A 21,144-nucleotide genomic window follows, 5' to 3' on the forward strand; every position below is an offset into this window, starting at 1 on the left:
GGAGCTGGGCTGCCATGAGTCGCCGGCGACGGCGTAGGCTGCAGCCCCTGCTGCAGTGGGTTGCCATGGGCTACCATGTGTAGCCAGCAGCCAGCATGAGCGGCCAGCAGTCGCAGTGAGCAGCCGTCCAGAAGCCGGCGACTGATCTGCCTCGTCCAGGAAGAATGCAATGATGGTGCCAACTTGGGCCAGTGAAGCAATGTCCTCCACAACTAGGCTGAAGAACAAAACGACAGCAACCTGTCTGTTCCCCTTTCCCCAATTCCCCAGCGCTGTTCCCATCCCCCAATTCCCCAATAAAAATCTTAAAAAAAATAAATAAATAAAAGGTGGACTAAACTATATCATGTTAATGCCAATCAGTCAAAAGAAAGCAGTAGGGAGTATTTTAATATCAAAGCAGATTTCAGAGCAAGGAATATTAACAGAGATAGAGAAGGCTGTTTCATAATGATAAAGAGGTCAATAAATCAAGAGGACATAATAATTCTAAATATTTGTGCCCCTGATAATAGAGTGTCAAATTGTGTAAAGCAAAACCGGATAAAACTACAAGGAGAAACAGACAAATCCATAATTCTCACTGGAGATTTCAACACCCCTCTCTCAATAATTGATAGAACAAGTAGACAGCAATCATCAGCGAGGCTATAGAAGACTGGAACAACACTATAAACCAACATGGCCTCTAATTAACATCTAGAGAACACTACACCCAACATCAGAATATACATTCTTTTCATGTGCACACACAATATTTTGGACCATGAAACAAGTCTTAATAAATGTAAAAAATTCAAGTCATACAAAGTTATGTTCTAGGTTCATAATGGAATTAAATTAAAAATCAATAAAAGAAAGGTATCTGGGAAGTCTTCCAAATATCTGGAAACTAAATAACATACTTCTAAAGAATCCACTGGCCAAAGAAGAAATCAGAAGATAAACTATAAAGTACACTTAATTGAAGGGAAATAAAAATACAATATATCAGAATTTGTGAAATGCTGCTAAAGTAGTACTCGGGGAAATTTATAGCACACAACACCTATAATAGCAAAGAAAGGTCTCAAAATCAATGACCTCAGCTTCCACATTGAGAAACTAGAAAAAGGGCCGGCGCCACTGGGACGCCAGCTCTGAGCAGCAGGGCCCCGGTTCAGATCCCACATTAGGGCCAGTGACGCTGCGCCCTCACAGCTAAGATGGTGAACAGCCTGACCTGGAGCTGGGCTGCTGTCAGTCACCGGCGACAGCATAGGCTGCAGTAAAGCTGCAGTGGGCTGCCATAAGCTACCGTGAGTGGCTGGCAGCTGGCGTGTGCCGCCGTGAGCGGCCATCCAGAGGCCGGCGACCGATCTGCCTCAGCCAGGAAGAGCGCAATGATAATACCAACATGGGCCAGTGAAGTGGCATCCTCCACAACTAGACTGAAGACAAAAGGACAGCAACTTGTCTGTTTCCCTTCCCCGATTCCCCAACGCTGTTCCCCTCCCGCAATTCCCCAATAAAATCTTAAAAAAAAAAAACTAGAAAAAGAGGGCGGCCAGGTGGTTCAGTTGGTTGGAGCGTGTGCTCTTAACAAGGTTGCCGGTTTGATTCCTCATGGGATAGTGGGTTGCGCGCCCCCCCACCACCAACAACAACAACTAGACTGAAAATAGTGACTGGACTTGGAGCTGAGCTGCGCCCTCCACAACTAGATTGAAGGACAACGACTTGACTCGGAGCTGATGGGTCCTGAAAAAAACACACTATTACCCGATCAAAAATAAATAAAAAATAAAAAACTAGAAAAAGAAGAATTAAACCCAAAGTAAGCAGAAGAAAGAAAATAATGGAAGTCAGAACAGAGATCAATGAGAGAGAAAGGAGAGTTACAGAATTAATGAAGCCAAGTGGGTTCTGTGAGATCAACGTTTATTGAGTGCCACCTATGGGTCAGGCACTGTTCAATCACTGGGGATACAGCAGAAAACAACACACAAAAACCCCAGGTACAATCCCTCATTTGGGCCTTTCCAACGTTGTTCTTTTTACCCAGAGTGTTTTCCCCAGATAATCTACTTGTCTCATTTTCCTACTTGATTTTTCTCCAAAGAATTTACTACCTTGTGGCATACCTTTTTCTGTCTTTCTTTTTTCTTTTTTTGTTTTTCTGTTTTTCTTTGTTTCTTCCTTTCTTTTCGTTCTTACTTTGTCTTTTTCTTTTTCTTCCTTCCTTTTGTCTTTCTTCTTTCTTTTTATTTCTCTCTCCCTCTTTCCTGCCTTCTCGCTCCCTTTTTTCCTTTCTTTCTCTTTCCCCCTCCTTTCCTTCCCTCCTGTCTTTCTGTCAGTCGTTCTGTCTATATATCCCCCTCCCCCAAACGTAAGTTTTTGTCTGTTTTCTTCACTGCCTTATCACCAGCACCTAAAGCAGGGCCTGGAATGTAGTAGTGTTCCATAAATATTTGTTTAACAGATGAATCCCTGCTATCATGGAGCTTACATTTTCTCTTTGAATGTGAGATATGAAGATTAGTGCACAGAAGGTGGGATCTTAAAGACAAAGACCAAGTATTAATTTCGGAAATCAAGGTCTAACACTCATAAATCAGGAGCTCAGGATCAAAGACCATATTTGGAGAGGTTAAAGGTCAGGAGGAGATTGCTTGAGCTACAGTTCTAATAAAGGTCTCAGGACTGGGGTCAGGAAGATCAAATCGAGTTTTGGGATCAATGGATAGGGATGTGGAACTCTGAGACCCAGAGTTCAAGAAAGGAGGTCAGAAATTATTGGGTTGGGATCAAAGTTGGATAGTAAATTGGTTTTTTTAAAGGTTAGGACCTGTGGGTTTGAGGTCAATAAGTCAAGCGTCAGAAGTCAGATTTAGGAGAGGTTGGGAAGCCAGGATAGAGACTAATAGGAAATCACATGTCGTATCCTAACGCCCGGTTTGGTAACCTAAGTTTCACTCACGTGTCTCCATCCTCAGTGACGTAGCCGAAGACGAGGGGTGCCCACGACAGCCCCGGGCCCAGCTCCGGACCCAGTCCTGGTCCTCCTGGGGCTGCTGCGTCGGGACCCAGAGAGCCCAAGCCGCTGTCGCACCATTCGTCGGCATCCGCAGCTTTCCCCAAGCACGCGACCCCGGCCATGGCCCCCGAAGCCTCAGGGGCCCCCGCGGCCGCCCGCCTCGCCTGTCTCTGGGCTCTGCCTGGAGCTCTGGCGCTTCCGCCCTGCGGGGAATTCCCCAACACTCCCCCTGACTCATCCAATCAGAGTAGGCTAAATCGCTTAAGCCCCGCCCCGTATCACACCGTGACCAATCAGAGTATTCAGATGGACTACAGCTCTCTACCCGTTCTCCTATTTTTCCGGGCGCCCTTTACCAACATGGCTGCTGGCGCTGGGCATTTTGGGACTCGTAGTCCGGCTCTCGCCTGTTTTCCTTACCTAAGTGGGGCGCGAGCCGAGGTTGTGCTAAAGCGTGTATGAAGCCTCGATGACTGCTGGGAGTTGTAGTTCTCTACCCTATCGCTGCCTTTTCTGTTTCCGGTGCCGTCACGGGACCGAGCAGTTGGTGACAGTCCCGAGGGCCCCCGCCCCGCGCCCATGGCCGAGCCGGACCGTGAGTCGGGGGCTTCGTTGGGAGGGTCGGGCCTATCCGGGGCCTGGCTGAGGGCTGCAGGCCCCGGGGCCCGAGGGCGGGCGTGGTGGACAGGAAATAGGGGCTGCGTGGAGAGGAGTGGGGTTCGGGGGGCCGTTCCTAAGTGATCCATATTGCTAGATTTGTGGGTTTCTGGGTCGCGAGGTTTTAAGGGTTCGTTTGCCGTATCTCCCAAGTTACTAATGATCGCGTGTTTCTCGCACCTGGGTTGCCAAGGACCCTCGTTGCTAAGGACTTAGGTTGCCGCGGTCCCGGTTGCTAAGGGTGGGTACCTGGTTGTTAAGGGAAACTGTAGAATGCTGGGGGACCCCTGGTGTCCCTTCCTATCTCTTCCGTCTAGTTCCTGTGCCTCTTAAACATACCATCCCCAGCGCACCTCGCCTCCCACACCCACCTCCATTTGGAGTATCTCTTATCTTCTCTCTTCCTTTCTAAACTTACCTCTGCTTGTAAACCTAACCCTCCGCACACACCCTCACCTACTACCGTGTCCTTCCTAACTCCTCCTAAGGTTTCCTCCATACCCTACGTCCTTTACTTTCTCCTTCCTCTCCTAAACTTTCCCATCCCAGCCCCTTTGTCCCTCACTAACCATCTCTCTTCCCAGCACTCTCCACTCTGCTTTTCCCCATCCCCTCCCTCCCTTTACTCCATTTTTACCGATACCCTCTACCCCAGTATAACTAGGTTGGTGGGTCTTCTTGCCCCCTGCACCCCTGCTGTGAAGCCCTTCATAATCCATTAACCATTCCCCCCACTATAACCACATCTGCTCCCACTCCTCCCCCAGCCTCTGACCCTCTGGAGACCCAGGCAGGGAAGGTGCAGGAGGCTCAGGTGAGATGGGGGAAGGGTGGAGGGAAGGAGAGAGATGGACTTGCCCCCGCAGCCCACTCCCCTGGGGGGAGGGGACAGAGGGGAGAGTTACCCCAGGGCCCTCAGCTCGCTGCCCCAACCCGTCACCCCACCTGCCAGTTCAGCCTCCTGAAGAACTGTGGATCCTGAGGACTGTCAGAGAAGGGTGTGCAGCCTCAACCCCAGGCCTGCCCGCCCGAACTTTCTCCTTTCCTTGCCCGCCTAATCCCTTCTGAACCTTATTTATGCTGGTCCTGAAGGAGACATGCATCCAATTTAGTCCCTGAAATCACAGATCTCATGACAAGTGACTAGAAAATGACCCCACAGGGTGATTGTGAAGGTAACTCAAGGCACTGCGGGAGACCAGAGATTCCAGCCAGTCCCTCCCCTGGAGGAATCTACAGGCTGGTCTAGGAGTCAGATTGAAGTACAGACACATTGTAGTATTTGCAGAGTGACTTTGAATTTTCTTAGGCAAGGTGGGAAATGGTGTCCCATGCAGAGGGTACAGCTAGCACAAAGACCTGGGAGCATGGAAGATTGTGATGTGTTCAGTAGATGCTGGCTGGGGTGGTCAGCTAATTATATGCATAGTTAGCATTTACTGAGTACTTACTTAAGTGGGGCACTCTGCTTAGTGCTTTATGGGCATCATCTCATTTCATCTTCCCAGCATTCCTGTGGGGCTCAAGTCCTACTGTGGTCATTTTACAGATGAGGAATTTGAGGCAGAGTTGTTAAGTGTCCTGTCCTCTGTCCCTCAGCTAGAAGAGCAGAGAGAGGCTTGCAACCCACAGCACCCAGCACACTGCTTTCCAGATGCTTCAGGAAGAGGTAGACATGCTGCCTTACAGAGGCCTGAAGGCCCCGCCAGCACCGCCAGCTCCCTCTTAGGCCGAGTTGCTCCCATGTGCTGGGCAAGGCCCTTGAGTCTGTCCACAGAGCCTCACTGTCTGTGGCCTGAAAGAATGCCAGCCCCCCACAGCCACAAGATCACTGTTCAGATGTAGGCAGTGTGGAAGCTGTGGTTAAAGCACCTCACAGATGCACGGCAGAGGGTATAAGAGCTTCCTGTCAGGCCAGGGCTTCTCCCTTGCCTGGCTCCCAAAGCAGGACCACTGTCAGAGAAAAAGGTTTAATGTTGAAAAGGATCCTCAGTCCCAAAGAGAGATTTGAGGATGTAAATTGCAACATTGTCCATAGTGGGGCAAAAAATGGAAACAGCCCAAGTGGCTGTCAGTAGATGGATTAAATGAACTATGGGGCCTCCTAACAATGCTCCACTAAGCAGCTGCTTAGAAGAATGAGGTGGGTCTATATCTTATTCTGCCGACGATGCAGGATGCAGCATTGTGCTGTGGTATGATCCATTTCTGGAAAAATAATGGGTTTTACATGCAGAGAAAAAAATCTGGAGTAATTAACCATTGTACTGTTAATAGTGGTTATCTCGACTGGGGGCTGGGAGTGGGAATTATGAGGCAGGTGCCCCATGTGATACATTGTCTAATACAAAGCTTATGCAATCTAAAAAGCAATAAAAATTTTTAAATATGTTTGGGTGGGAGGTTTCCATTCAAAAAGACTTGGAACCAGATAGTGAGTGATAAGGGAGAGGGGTTGCTGGAGAGGTTTTAAGCAGGAGAGTGAGCTGGTAAGAATTGTGCTTATACAGGATCCATTGCAGCGCCCAGTCATAGCATACAGCAGGTATCCATGCGTTCAGTGGTGGATAATTCTGGAGCTCTTGCCAGCTGTCAGACCCTATTCTTGGTGCTGGACATCCAGTGGTGAACATGAAAAACCCCTGCCTTCGTGGAGCTGATATCATGGTGGACCCTGTAGATGTTCATGATCATGTGATTAGATTGGACACACCAAAGAGAAGTGCCTGTGAAGTGGAGGGGAGTGAGCCGTCCCAGACAGACCATCATGCAGAGGGCTGTGGAGTAGATTGGAGGTGGAGACTAAGGCTGGGAGCCTAGGGAGGAGGCTGGGACAAGGGCCCCTCTGGGGAGAGGACAGGCTGGACCAGGTGGAGCCCTAGGGAGGGGACAAATTATGGCAGGGAGGCAGGGGAGGAAGGTGGGAGGCGTCTGGCATCCAGTGTGGGAGGCCACACTGGATGGGGCCCAGGATAAGGAGCAGATTGGGGGAAGATGCTGAGGCCATTTTGGGACACAGTGTGAGTGACGGGCCTGGGATCCCTTGGGGGAAAGCATCCAAGAGGCCACAGGAACCCCTGGATCTGGGGACAGAGAGGTGGCATCATCAGTGACTGGGCCGAGGCCATTGGTATGGATGAGGCAGATAGCCCAGGGGAAGTGGAGAGAGAAAGCAGGGAGGGTCCTGGACAGAGTCCCAAGACCTGCAATTTGGGAGCCTGGCCAATGGGCAGAGTTGACATGGAGAGGTTGGAAAGGCTATCTGGGGCTTCCAGCCACAGGGCTGGGATTTTCACAGGTATTGTTCCATTATTATGCAGTAACTTTGGTAAGGAGGGCTGCAGTGTGCTGGGAAGGGGCAGCAGGCCTATGCTACAGGGGACAAGAAGAGATACAAGGGGAGGATATGAACATGGCATATGAAATAGCAATACTAGTGCTTCTTGAGCACTTAACCCGCTGGGTGCTGGCCTGAGCACCTCACACATTAACTCATTTCATCTAACAATAGTCCCCTGAGAGGGGTGCCCTCTGAGCTCCATCACCAAGAGGAGGAGCACCGGAGACTCAGAAAAATGAAACCACTCACATGAGATTATGCTCCTGGGGAGTAGCAGGCCAGGTCCCCAATGCAGGCAGCCTGTCCCAGAGCCCACACACTGGCCCCCAGAGCTGTCCCTCCACTGCCTCTCACTTCCTTGGGCCTACCTCCCAGCCAGGGCCTTTTTTCCAAACCGGGGTGTCACCCGACCCCCTACTTCCTAACCCCACTTCTTGGGCCTGGCCACCCCACCTCCACCCCTTCCAGGACTCAGATTCAGACACTGAGGGCGGAGCGACTGGCGGAGAAGCAGAGAGTGAGTATCTTACTTGGGAGCCTGGTTCTGGTGGGGGGCGGTTTAGGGCAGGGGTCTAGGTGATACCCCTCACTTCCATCAAGGGTGACATTCAAGGTATGTAATAATGCTTTGGTGCCAGCACCTAGAAGCCCCTGGCTGGGCCAGGCATGGAGCCTTGAGTTGTGGGAAGGCAGGGGCTCCCTGGGCTGGGGCAGGGGCACTCAGGGCCTGTGTGTACCCCGGCTAAACACCCACCCAGCTACTGTCTCTCTTCTTTTTGTCCAGTGGACTTCCTGCGGAATTTGTTCTCCCAGACGTTGGGCCTGGGCACCCAGAAGGAGCGTCTGTTGGACGACCTAACCCTGGAAGGGGTGGCCCGCTACATGCTGAGCGAGCGCTGTAAGTCCCCCAGCTGCCTTGGGCCACTTTCCCCCACTTCTGGCCCCAAGTGACTTCTCAGCCCCAGCCACTTGAACCATTCACGCCTTTTGTTTGCAAGTAACAAGAAACCCAATTCAAACTGATTTATGCCAAAAACAAAAAAGGAATGTGTTGACCCCTTAACGAAAATCCAGCTTTCAGCCTGGCTGGGTCCAGGGGCTTCCGTGTTACTGAAAATCTTAACCCTCTCTGGCTGCTTTCCTGTGTGTTGGAGTAAAGGTAGCTCCTGGCAGCTCCAAATGCCAGTTCCACAGCCTCGCACCTCCCACTGAAGAGAGCATCTTTGTCCCAGTGCTACAAGCAAAAGAGCACAGATTGGCTCGAGTTGGCCCAGGTCGGGTCACGTTCTTACCCGGAATCAATCACCATGTCTCTGGTTGGCCAGACCTGGGTCACATCTCCATTGCTGACTAATGCTGTGGTCTGATTGGCCAGACCTGTTTGATAGAATGAAGATGATAATAATAATAAATGTTTACCTCATAGAGTTATTAGGGGTTAAAAAAATTAATAGAGATGTGAATGCCTGGGACAGGACCTGAAACATAGCAAGAACTGTGTAAGTGTTCCCTATGATTATTATTACAGGAAGCTTCTTTCAGGTGTGGGGTGTAGATGCCTCTTTACTGGGTCACCGTGTAATTTATATTTCTTACTGCGAGCTGAGGTCACCAGTCTGAGAAACCAAGCCCTCAGCAGTCCTCTGCTAGAACAATCGACCCTTTGAGGGTCCTGAGCAGCCCTTTGTTGAGGACATCTTCTCCACTTTCCCTGTCCTCCAGCTACTGCCAGCTCCTCCTCAGCCAGCCAGGCTCACCGCCCTGAGCCTCCCTCTCCTGGGCAGGCCTGGCAGCTGTCTCTAGCCCACTTCTGGCTCAGGTGGGCCCAGAGAATGCAGGCAGTGGCTACAAAGCTTTTGTTCCTTCTGTCCTCCTGCACCTGGACTTTAGGATAATTGACTCATGCGGATGCCTATGAGGGGATAATAATAAACAATAACAATTAATTGAGCCCTCACTGTTTGCCAGACACTGGGCCAAGCATTTGATAGGCCTCCTCCCATTTGATCTTCACAACAATAAACCTGTGAGGTCATTACAGGAGTGATATGGGCAGAGGAGGAAACTGAGGCACAGAGAGGCTGTGACTTGGTGCAGGGTCACACAGCTGGCTAGAGACAGAGTCAGGACTCAGCCCCAGGCCCCCCAGATTCAGAGCACACACTCCCTCCTCCATGCCTGCCCCCTTCCCCCGCATCCAGCCGGGCCTGGTCCAATGGCATCCCCAGAGGAAGCAGAGGACTAAGGCTGTGGCTGGCCTCAGCCTTTGTCACCCTTGCTGTCCTCCTTGGACAGGACACCCCAGAGGCTCCCGGTTCACAGGGCCTCATTTGTGTCTGTTCATCAGCTGACAGGCAGATGCCAGGGTACTGCGTGGGAGGGCTGTGTGCCAGCAAGCAGCTGAAGAGGCAACTGGGCTGTTTCTGCCCGGCCTGGTATGCTTGTGATTTGACCCCTGCCATGTCTTCCCATCATCTTTTCTGAAAGCTGGTAAAAATGAGGGGAATAAGTGCTTATAGGTGTATGAATCATGGGTCTCAAGAAATTTAATACAATTGACTCAAAGAATAATAGCAAACATATACATTTGACCCTTGAACAACACGGGTTTGACTGCGCAGGTCCACTTATACGCAGATATTTTTCAACAAATACTGAAAATACACTGTAAATGTATTTCCTCTTCCTTATGATTTTCTTAATAAGTTCTTTTCTCTAGCTTACTTTATTGTAAGAAATATGTGTTAATCAGCTGTTTATGTTATCAATAAGGCTTCCGGTCAACAGTAGGCTATTAGTAGTTAAGTTTTGGGGGAGTCAAAAGTTATACGTGGATTAACCCCCTGGGTTGTTCAAGGGTAAACTGTATAGTGTTTGCTCAGTGCAAGGCACAGATCTAAGCTTTACATGAATGACTTAATTCTCTCAACAGCCTCTGAGGTCAGTACTGTAATTATGCCCATTTTACAGACCAGGAAGCTAAAGCCTAGAGTGGTGATCTGAACTAAGACCCCCCTGCTAGTGAGCAGGAGACCAGGATTTGAAGCTCTTATCCACTCTCCTATTCACTGGGTGTGGGCTGAGAGTGGCAAATCTTTGGTCTTCACCTGGAAATTACCAGACTTCCGGTGGCTGATGTGTGTTTGATTATGGAGGAAAGGAATGTGATGAAGGAATGTGTATAATATGCCAGAAATAGATGGTCATTCCAGATTGTGTCGACAAGATGAGTTGCTACTAGAGGTTTTTACAATAACCTGTAGCTCTTCTGGGGGAACCCCCTGCCCCCACCCTCCTTACTAAGATCTTACACGTTTTTGTGTAGATCTAGTTAGGGGGAGAAACTTCCCTCCATGTGGCCTTTTCTGGACTCTGTCTAAGTGGGTATAATTTTAAACAATAGATTCCTTGTCCCCATGCTGGCTCTTCCACCAGTTGACTGTGTGACTCCTTCCCCTCCTGGAGCCTCGATTTCCTCATCTGTAAAAGATGGTTGGGAGGACCGTTCATGCATCTGAAATGTTTGCCCCAGAGCCTAGCGTGGAGTAAACAGTGTCAAGGACTGTGATCGGTAGTATTATTTGAGGACCCATGTCGCATGATGCACAAACTCCTCTCCTCTAGGTCGCAGAGTCATCTGTTTGGTGGGAGCTGGAATCTCCACATGTAAGTGTTCCCTTCCCCAGTAGCTGCCCCCAGGTTTGGGGGAGCCCATTCCAGGGCTGAGAGGAGCCAGGTCTGGGCCCTCACTGGGAGGGTTACTGTGATATAATTGAGGTCCCTGATGGATTGCTCCCTGCCCTTCCTCCCTCAGCCGCGGGCATCCCCGACTTCCGCTCCCCATCCACCGGCCTCTATGCCAACCTGCAGAAGTACCATCTTCCCTACCCAGAGGCCATTTTTGAGATTGGCTACTTTAAGGTATGTGCTCTCCCAGGGAGGAATATCTGTAATGATGGGTGGTAGGGATGGGGTCACCTGCTCTCATCTCACCAGGGGCATCTGTGTGCCCACCTGCCCTCCGCTGTCTCTCCCACAGAAACATCCAGAGCCCTTCTTTGCCCTCGCCAAGGAACTCTATCCTGGGCAATTCAAGGTGAGCTCTTTTTTGCAGGGGGAACAGAAAAGGTAAAGGGACAGCAGGCATGGGAAAGGCCCTTTGGACCAATATTGTTATATAGTCATTAAGTACATAGGCTCTGGGCCCAGACTGCCTGGGTCCAACTCCTAATCCCTCATTTCCTGCTTTTGTGACCTTGAGCCTCAGTTTTCCCATCAGTAAAATGAAGCTGATAACTATATGAAAAGGGTCGTTGTGAGGCTTAAATGAATTGACAGTACTCAAGTACACAAAAGAGCCCAGACTCTGGAGCCAGGCTGCTGCTTTTGAACAAATCCCAACTCTGCAGCTTCCCGGCTGTGTGACTTTGACAGGACAGTCAGCCTCCCCATGCCCCAGTTTCCTCCCTGTGAAATGAGGATAATGATGGTCTCTGCCTCACAAGGTCGATGCAATGGTTCCATGAGGTAGAACAGGCATAGCGCCTGGAACAGTTCCCGGCGCGTGGCGGTGCAGGGGAACCTTCGCCGTTACCAGCTTGGTTCTGATTGCTCCCCTGCAGCCGACCCTCTGTCACTACTTCATCCGGCTGTTGAAGGAGAAGGGGATGCTTTTGCGCTGCTACACACAGGTAGGCGGGACTGCGGGCATCCTGGGAGGAAGAGGGCGGGCTGGATGTGGCCTGGCACCTCAGCTCTAAGAGCTCCAGCCACTGCTTCTTTGTCATGTGACCTGCAGTGAGTCATTTCGCCTCTCTCAGCCTCAATTTCCCCTTCTGTAAAGCAGAGGCCAGCACAGCTTTGCCCTTTCAGGTCTGTGGTGACATGGCAGTGAACTCCTCTCAGAGCCATCCATCCCTTGTGTACTGAGAAAGGACCTGGTGTCTGAGGGGAGGGGACACCATTTGCACCAGCGATATCATATGTGTTAGCATTTTCCAGCAGATGACACCAAAGTGACTTGATCTAACAAGTCACTTTGTTAGACCTGTACTTTGTTAGTACTGGTGGACGTAGTGTCTTAAGGAAGGGGTACCTTTTTATAATTTGCACAAAGGCCTCGTATGTGCCATGGGGCCATGGCTCATGCATGTCAGGTGCTGAGCTGGGCCTCACCATGAAGTACCCGGGGAAGGGAAGCTCACCTTGTTAGCACCTGGACTAGTTGGCAAGCCTTCCGGGATCTCGCGCCCTGATAGTAAAAAAACGTTTGCGCCTCTACCTTTGTTTTATGAGAACATATTGAATTGCATGATGTGCTATACAGTGATATCATGCATGCTGTCAGTCATACCTCAGAACCCAAAATTTATAAAATAGAGAGGGCATACCTGAATATAAATAGGTTTTCTAATAGTTCCTTCCCTCACCTGGCAGTTTGGAGCCTGCAGCCGCGGAAGCTGCCACCAGGGGGAGGATGAATTCTCTTCCGGTCCCGATTTCTCAACTGGGGCTAGTGGTGTGATGGTAGGAGGGACTGTCACCTCCTTCTAGAAGGAGTCCATGCTCAGGATAAACCTGACCTTGGCTCAGACATGATACAAACAGCTCACCTGAAGCCACGTGCCCTCTGTGCATGATTTCATGGACCCCTCACCACGGCCCTGCTGGCATCCCTGTTTGTCAGCTTCTGTCACAAGTGTTTACTGAGTGTCAACCCAGTGCCAGGTGCTGCTGGCAGCAAACAGAGCAGACATCACTGCCCTCCTGGAGCTCACACGCTAATGTGGGGAGAGAGACATGTGGACAAGATGGATAAGTAGCTTATCTAGTGTGGCAGATGTTGTGAGTTCTGTGGAGCAGGATTAAGCAGGAAAGGGGAATCAGAAGTTGTGTGTGTGTGTGTGTGTGTGTGTGTGTGTGTGTGTGTGTGTGTGTTGGGGGTAGTGGAGTGTGTTGTTGTAAATACGGTATCAGGGAAGGCCTCACTAAGCAGGACACATTTAGACAAAGACCTGAAGAAGGGGAGGGAGGGAGCCTGGGATTATCTGGGGGGAGTGCGCTCCAGGCAAAGGGAACAGCCAGTGCAAAGGGCCTGAGGGAGACTGTATTTGGTATGTTCAAGCTGGATCTGAGTACGTGAGGAAGCCAGTAATGGGAGAGAATGGAGGAGAAGAGGTCAGGGAGGTGACAGGGGCAGTGATTCAGATAATGATGGGCCTCGGGGGCCATGGCAGGGCTTTGTTCTTTACCCTGAGTGAGATGGTGCCACAGGAGGGCTCTGAGCAGGGTAGGGACATGACCTGACCCAGTGTCCCTCTGGCTACATGTAGGGGACAGATTGTGGGAGCAGTGGGGAGGGGGTTACAGAGACTATGGAGGAGGCTGCTGTGATGGTCCAAGCAGGAGAGGATGGAGGCTGGGCAAGGGTCGGAGCCAGGGAGGGGGAGAAGTGGGCAGGTTTTGCATCCATTTTGAAGATGGAGCCAACAGGACTTGGTGATGGATGGGATGTGAAATGATTCATGATGGAGAGAGAAGAGTCAAGGACGACTGGACAGCTCTCAGCCTGAGCACCTGCTGCTTTTTACTGAGATGGTGGGAGGTGCAGGGGAGGGCAGAGGAGAAGTTTACTTTGAGGCACATTGAGGTTGAGATGCCCGTTAGACACCCATGTGGAGATGCATACAGACATTTGGACACAGCAGTCTGGACTTGGGCTGTAGGAGCAGCATATAGACATGTTTAAACTCACCAGAGAGGATAAGATCACAGGGCCCTAGCATGAGAAGCTCAGGACAAAGTGGCCCATCAGGGCTGCTCAGCAGGCTCACTTCCCAGCTCCGTTCAGTCAGAGGCAAAAACCCCTGCCCTTGACCAGGAAAGCACAGCAGCTGCCCACTATTTTTACATGAGAGCCAACATGAATGCAAGTGTACTGTGCAGGCATTTCCCCAGTCCCCACTTGCAATATTTAATGCATGGAAATTAATTACACGTAATTTTCAAAATGGCATATTACCTAAAATAGACAAAGGTGGAAAAAAATCTTTCCACTCTCACATTTATGAAACCATTTTTTTTTCAAACCTCTCACCTTCTTCCTTGACCTCAGCCAGTTTTTGAGTCACTGACCTAGTTTTCTGGAACACGTTGTCTTCACCTCTTTCTGAATTGTGATGACACAGCACCTCTGAAGCATGTATGATGCTATTTTTATCTCGAGACACAAGTATCCATTCAAACATGAGAACAGTTGTCCTGTTCACTCAAGTCACTGATCTCCACGGCAAAACGTTTTTTTAACTATATATATGGCATTTGTACTGAATATAGGGTTTGGACTTGGCTTTTCTTCACCTGACCCCTTGTCTGGAAGACCCTTCCATATCCACATTCAATAGCAACTTCATGCTTTTAAAAAGCTGCCGTCAGTGATGGGTCAATCAAGGATTGTGATGTTTTGAAATAAAAAGGGAACCAAGGTCTCCAAAGTTTCAGATGAAAATCCAGACTTCAGGCTCCTCCAGAAAATTGGGAAGAGCTGACTGCACCCTGGGTAGCTTACCCGGGGAGAGCGGTCGGCTGGAGCTGAGTGACCAGTGCCAGTTCTAGGAGCGGCCCACCCTTGCCCAGGGCCCACCTCTTCTCCACGGCCTGTTTCCTGCCAGGCACCAGGGCCAAATGGCAGTTGTGCGTCACCATGTGTTCAATGCTTGTCCTCTAGCAGAGGACTTCCTGGGCCGTACTGCCCAGCCCCCAGCTTCCCTCCCGGGCCATGGCTGTCGGCTCCTTCGTGTGTCTCCTTTGAAGATATTCTGTACTTAGGCAAACAAATACGCACACTTCTAGATATTTTTTCACATCCTGTACACACTGCCTTTGTGCTTTTCTCCCTATTAACACCTTGGAGAGATAACTTCTGATCAGTAGGTACAGTTGGGCCTCATTCTTTGTTTTTGTTTGTTTGTGGTTTCTTGATTAAACATCGTGTCAGAGACTAACACAGAGGCATTTAGGCAGTTCTTCTGCATTCTACTGAGTTACTTCCACACACACTGCTTCCTCAAGCGCAAGGGAGTTGGTCAGTAGACTGAATCAAGTAACAAAGGCCAAACTGAGATTGCTAATGGAGAGGGGGAGGGGAAAAGCTACAGAGAGTCTGGGAACAGTGACTTGTCTGCATGTTTTGGGGATAAGCTAATTGCTGGCAAGGAGCAGAGAGGGCATTTGGGGTGTCTGCCCTGGAAAGGGAACGCTTCCAGTTGTTCATAGAGTCTCCAGGAAACCTTGTTGGTTCAGCTGTGGGCTGCACATGACAGGCCGTCTCTGTGTGACATCTGCCAGTGTCCTTCAGCACCTGCCTCACAGGCAAACAAAAGCTGCTCCAGAGGGACTGCGTGTTTTGAGAAAAATGAGAGAGCACAAATGCCTATGCGGAAGAGACGAATATTCTTGTTTGGTTAGTAAGGAAAGTATCTCTGTCTTATACGAATATGTTAATCTGCCATCTATGAAACACACAATAGTAAGAAATCTGCCTGCTAAATAGGAAAATAGTGTGTTTAAAACCAAACAGTTCCTCCCGAGTTGTTTATTTATGTTAACAGTTGGCCGAGGCTGCCACATACAGCTGTACAGGTTGGATACAGCACAAGAATGCCACATCTGAGGGGGCCTCCACTTACAATGGAAACATTGTAGATTTGTACATTTATTTCAACAGATTTCTGGCAGGTGGCACTCAAGTGTGTGGTTCTAACACAAGTTTTCTGAAAAATGGAAGCAAAGTGGCCTGAATTTGTAGAAAAATGCCATATGGGCTATTAGTGGCCGTGAGGCTGGGCTCATACACGTTTGAATGTGGATCCCTGCCTCTAAACGTCCGTGACTTTTACCCTTTCAGTGGCACCACCAGAATCAAGAGTTTCCAGACACACCCTGCCCCTTGCTTTTCCTGCCCGCCCTTCTCACCCCACCCCACTGCTTTCTCTTGGCCACAACTCCCTGCTCTGCCTTCTGCCCCTGGAGGGGCGTGGTTCACTCCTGCCCCTCTTCCCTCCAGAACATAGACACCCTGGAGCGAGTGGCCGGGCTGGAGCCCGAGGACCTGGTGGAGGCCCACGGTACCTTCTACACGTCGCACTGCGTCAGCCCCCTCTGCCGGCAGGAGTACACGCTCAGCTGGATGAAAGGTGAGGGGCTGGAGGTCATCCACAAGGGCAGGCCTCCCACTCACTGTCCACTCCTCAGTGGCAGGCACAGGGCCTCCACCCAGTGGGCACCAGTTCTGTCGTGCACGGCGCTGTGGCTCTCCTTAACAGATAATGGCAGCCCCCAAAGGTTTGAGGTGGTAACCGGGTTCATTGCTTCCAATACCACCTCACAGCCAGGTTAGAATGGAAACAAGCGCCAGACCCAGTTCAGCCGCACACACAGAGACGTGCATTAGCAGAGAGCTCCTCAGATGGTCACACCACCTGTGAGGGCACACAACCCTTGCTCTTTGGCCTTTGAGGGGCTCTGCCCCTGTCTCACGTGAGGTGCTCATTAGGCAAATGGAACTAAATTTTAAGAAGAGCAGAGCTGTCCGATAGAACTTTCTGAGATGAGGGAAAGCATCCATGTCTGCACTGTCTAATGTGCTGCTCACTACATGTAGCTACTGAGCACTTGAAATGTCACTAGCGACTCTGAAGGAGAGTTTAAATTTGATTTAATTTTTATTAATTTAAATGTCAAAAGCCTCATCTGGCTGTGACGACCATGGTGGACAGCACTTGTACGAGAAGCACAGGATTCAATGAGCCCATTAAAAGGCGAGCAGAGGGCCGGCCGAGTGGCGCCTTGGTTAAGAGCTGGCTTGGGATGCCAGAGGGCCCCGGTTCGGATCCCACATAGGAGGGCCAGTGACACTGCCCTCCACAGCTAAGATGCTGAACAACAGCTCAACCTGGAGCTGGGCTGCCGTGAGTCGCCGGCGATAGCGTAGGCTGCAGCCCCTGCTGCAGTGGGTTGCCATGGGCTACGTGTGTAGCCAGCAGCCAGCGTGAGCGGCCAGCAGCCACAGTGAGCGGCCGTCCAGAAGCCGGCGACTGATCGGCCTCGCCCTGGAAGAGCGCAATGATGGTGCCAACTTGGGCCAGTGAAGCGACATCCTCCACAACTAGACTGAAGAACAAAAGGACAGCAACTTGTCTGTTCCCCTTCCCCCAATTCCCCAGTGCTGTTCCCATCCCCCAATTCCCCAATTAAAAAAAAAATCTTTAAAAAAATTTTTTAAAAGGCGAGCAGAATCAATGGAGTGTGAAGCCAGACACAGGGCTGGCTGCGGTGGCCCCTCGGGTGCAGACTACAGGGCTTGCTGAAGTCATAGTCCCAATTCATGTAAGGGCAGAGTGTCCATAAAAAGAACAAAACAATCCAGACAATCCGCATTTCTTGAATGCCAGCAAGAGCCTGTTTCTGTCATCCATTGTGCTGATTAAGAAGTCACTTATTTCACCCATGAAAACCCATTTCTGACATTCTTTATGCTGACTTCACAAAGCCTCTGTCCACAGGAGATAAGGACAGCACTTGTAGTAGGGCCTCTGGAGTGTGGCCTTTCTCATGAAATGCCAGCTGACCGCCCCTGGGGCGAGGAGTCCTGACTAGCCCAGCCGCGCGCAGCTGGGGGTAATGTACAATTAACATTACCCCATTATGTTCACTTACAGCAGTTATCACATGCAGCACCCACAAAGTAGCATACTGTCAGTGCAGAAATGTTTTAAATTAAATAACAGGCATTAAAACGGTGCTCTGTAAATGTTTGTTGAGGGAATGAATGAATCGTTGAACAAATGAGCTAGGAGTCTGTGGGTTTCAAGTGACAGAATGCTTTCAAGTTTCCTTAGTAAGTAATAAGGCGCATGATTGTCATAAGGATAGTGTGTGTGGTGGTGGTCGGGGTGAGGGGGATCAGTCACAGAACCCAAGGGTGGGAAGCAGCTGGGCCTAAGGATTTGTCCCCATCCCAGGATCATCTGCATATTTTTCCCTCTCTCTCTCTCTGCCACTTGGCCTGGGACCACCAGGCCTCTAACCCAGCATGAATCAGGGCTGCCTTCAGAGACTCACTGGCAGAGCTTCACTCCCAAGTCCAGATATCCCAAGAGGGGTTTGGGGAATCCAGTGGCCCATGCTCATTTGTTTATTCTTTCATTTATAGCTTCGTGCTGCTGGGAGCCACCCTTGGAGTTCTGGGGCATTTGGGGAAATGGAGGTGGTTCTTTGAGATGGGGGTCCTTCCTGAGCAGGGCAGACACCCCGGGAGGTTCCCCGGTGACTGAGATGTGTTTGTGTTGACCGTGAAGGAAAGGGCAGGGGGAGGCCGCAAGGCAGGCGACAGCCCCCAGCCCAGAACCTCTTACCTCCTTCTCTCCTTCCCCTTCTCCACGCCCAGAGAAGATCTTCTCCGAGGTGACTCCCAAGTGTGAGAAGTGTCAAAGTGTGGTGAAGCCTGGTGAGCCTTGGGGCCAGGGGCCAACTGAGGGAGATTTGACCTGGGAACCGCCCCCCCCCCACACACACACACACACACGCACACGCTTTTCCAAGAAGGCCACACTTGCCGCCCACCCCACCTCTGGTCACCTCTCTCCAGGGAGAGGGTTTTGTAGCCCTGGCTTGTCTCCCGCTGCTCCACAACCCCACCCAGCCCTCAGGTCTCCCTTCTGCTCCTGGCTATTCTTGTCTTATCCGTCTCTGCCTCTCGCTGTTCACTGTCTCTTTCTGTGCTGTGTTGTCTGTTCGTCTGTCTCCACCTCAGACATCGTGTTCTTTGGCGAGAACCTTCCAGCGCGTTTCTTCTCCTGCATACAGTCAGTAAGTGTCCCTGCCACCACCCTGCACTCAGCTCATGTGGGTGGACAGCCTGGGTCCTGCCCTGGGGAGGATTACCTCCCCAACTGGCTTCGGGTGGGCTTGTGATGGGGGACGGGGCGGAGGGTGGGGGCAGGGGATGGTGGCCTAGCCCCAGCGGAGGGTCCTGGAGCCCTCATGGCCACTCCCCCTTCATAGGACTTCCTGAAAGTGGACCTGCTCATCATCATGGGCACCTCCCTGCAGGTGCAGCCCTTCGCATCCCTCATCGGCAAGTAAGCCAGGGGTCTGAGCTGGGGTGGGGGGCGCTGGAGGCCGGGGGAGCCAGAGCAAGTCCTCACCACCCAGCTCATCATCCCCCCAGGGCACCCCTCTCCACCCCGCGCCTGCTTATCAACAAGGAAAAAACTGGCCAGGTGAGTTGGCTTTTATTCACAGCTCCTCGTTCTTCCCTGCCTCCTCATCACATGGGTCCCCAATCCCTCCCACTGGCTTCCTTGGTACAAAGGGACAGGTCTCCAGGGAAACCAGTAGTTCAGACCTCTCAGCTCAGGACCAGGGATTCCAGAATCCGGAGGGGTCAAGTTCCAGGCTGCCCTAACTCTAAGATTCCATAGGCCTCTGGGTCATTCGGGGCCCTTTCAAACCATGACAGAACCCCAACTCAGAGCGACTTAAGCCAGAACAGGGATGTTGCACTTCTGGGACTGCAGAGTCAGAATAGCTGGAGCCAGGGCCTTCAGCCATGGCATCAGAGTCTGCTATCTCTTGGCTCTCTCAACCCCCCACCCAGGTGGCCTCCCTCCCAAGCACAGACTCCCTCCTGGGGAATGATGTTTCCTCGAATAGGCAAAAACATACCACATGCCAGATGCTGTTGTAAGCATTTTCCCTGTGTTAACCCACTGATAGAACAACTCTAGGAGTGGGTTCGATGATCATCCCCACTCTAGAGATAGGAAACTGAGGTTCGGAGAGGCCAGGTCCCTTGAGCAAAGTCACAGAGCTGGGATACAATCCCAGGCCTCCTGGCTTGAGGGTCTGTGCTCTTAGCTCCCCCCTTCCCCACCCCCGCCCCACCTACTTCCCTGCAGACTGACCCTTTCCTGGGAATGATGATGGGCCTCGGAGGAGGCATGGACTTTGACTCCAAGAAGGCCTACAGGTGAGGCCTGGGTCTGCGGTGTGGGGTGGAACCTGCAAGGGACAGGCCAAGGTGGGAGGGAGGGTGTGATGGTACATGGACAGGGCAGAGCTGTCAGGGGCCTGGGACAAGCCTGGGCGCTCTTACTCTCTCACCTGCCCACAGGGACGTGGCCTGGCTGGGTGACTGCGACCAGGGCTGCCTGGCCCTTGCTGACCTCCTCGGATGGAAGGTGAGGAGGCTGGGCCACCCAATCCCCTCGGAGCCCAGCCCCTGGATGCCTGCCCTACAGGTCTTCTGACCCCATGAGGCATGGTCACCTCTGACCCTGGGAACTTTGTCTTATACAGAAGGAGCTGGAGGATCTTGTCCGAAAGGAACATGCCAGCATTGACGCTCAGTCGGGGTCAGGGAGCCCCAACCCCACCACTTCCACTTCCCCTGGGAAGTCCCCACCTCCTGCCAAGGAGGAGGCCAGGACTATGGAGGGAGAGAAACCCCAGTGATAGCTGCATCTCCCAGGCAGGACGCCCAGCTCCTTTGGGACAGCTGAGCCCCAACCAACCCTGGCCCCCCCTAACTTGCAGCTCTTACGTGGGAGCTCAGAGCATTCCCTCACTCTCATAACGACTCCCTCCCAAAACTGGGGTCCCAGCTCCCCAGCCCTGGCAAATCTCTAACATCTGCTGAGGGCCGAAGCTTGGGCAGCCTGTCTCTAACAGCCCAGAGCCTCTAACCACCCCCAGGGGCAAGGATCAACCTCCCTAACCTCTAACTGTTCCCAGGGCCAGGGGGCTTCCAAATTTCTAACTATCCCAGGACAGGGTCCCCAGGGCCCCCACTCTCTACTACTCTCAGGGGCCTGTGGCCAAGTAGAGAAAAATCTAACCTACCCTGGGTGGGGGTGGGAGCCCTCCAAACATAACTCACCCAGTGAGGGGTCTGAGCCTGAAGGCCTGCCACCTCTCTGCCTTCAACTCCCAAAGTGGGTGCCTAACCACCTTCACTCAGGACCCACTTCTCATGTGGGAATGGGCAGATGATGTTGCTTATTGGAGACAAATTAAAAACCAAAAACTAACCATCGGCTGTCTGGCCTGGCTGTTCCTTTCTGTGGGCGCA

General features: G+C 51.4%; 2 protein-coding genes across 3 annotated transcripts in view; one reads left to right on the forward strand and one right to left on the reverse strand.

Moving 5' to 3' along the window:
• NFKBIB (NFKB inhibitor beta) overlaps nt 1-3,239 on the reverse strand; it is a 9,987-nt gene extending 6,748 nt beyond the window's left edge. The window contains exon 1 of the mRNA XM_019666232.1: nt 2,960-3,239. Within this exon, the coding sequence (XP_019521777.1) occupies nt 2,960-3,138 (179 nt within the window). The 5' untranslated portion in view covers nt 3,139-3,239. The remainder of the gene's footprint in view (nt 1-2,959) is intronic.
• Nucleotides 3,240-3,470: 231 nt separating this feature from the next.
• SIRT2 (sirtuin 2) lies at nt 3,471-21,108 on the forward strand. Of its 2 annotated transcripts, XM_019666310.1 has the most exons (16): nt 3,511-3,611; nt 4,441-4,487; nt 7,482-7,530; nt 7,798-7,911; nt 10,638-10,679; nt 10,828-10,934; nt 11,053-11,109; nt 11,636-11,704; nt 16,078-16,207; nt 18,460-18,519; nt 18,826-18,881; nt 19,077-19,153; nt 19,243-19,294; nt 19,973-20,043; nt 20,188-20,254; nt 20,373-21,108. In XM_019666310.1, the coding sequence occupies exons 1-16, from the start codon at nt 3,596-3,598 to the stop codon at nt 20,526-20,528; spliced, it is 1,170 nt and encodes a 389-aa protein (XP_019521855.1). In that variant the 5' UTR covers nt 3,511-3,595; the 3' UTR covers nt 20,529-21,108. The 2 variants fall into 2 exon arrangements, with proteins under 2 accessions (XP_019521854.1, XP_019521855.1); XM_019666309.1 differs by lacking the exon at nt 4,441-4,487 and having other exon boundaries at nt 3,471-3,611.
• The last annotated feature ends 36 nt before the right edge of the window (nt 21,109-21,144 follow it).

This window comes from Hipposideros armiger, unplaced genomic scaffold (genome assembly GCF_001890085.2).
Source record: "Hipposideros armiger isolate ML-2016 unplaced genomic scaffold, ASM189008v1 scaffold_466, whole genome shotgun sequence".
Lineage (NCBI taxonomy): Eukaryota > Metazoa > Chordata > Mammalia > Chiroptera > Hipposideridae > Hipposideros > Hipposideros armiger.

Excerpts from the sequence above, each read along its gene's own strand:
- SIRT2 (XM_019666309.1), top strand. The coding sequence starts at position 3,486 with ATGACTGCTGGGAGTTGTAGTTCTCTACCCTATCGCTGCCTTTTCTGT. Across the intron at positions 3,612-7,481 it reads GCCCATGGCCGAGCCGGACC|GACTCAGATTCAGACACTGA; the intron begins GTGAGTCGGGGG and ends CACCCCTTCCAG. Across the intron at positions 18,520-18,825 it reads TCAAAGTGTGGTGAAGCCTG|ACATCGTGTTCTTTGGCGAG; the intron begins GTGAGCCTTGGG and ends TCTCCACCTCAG.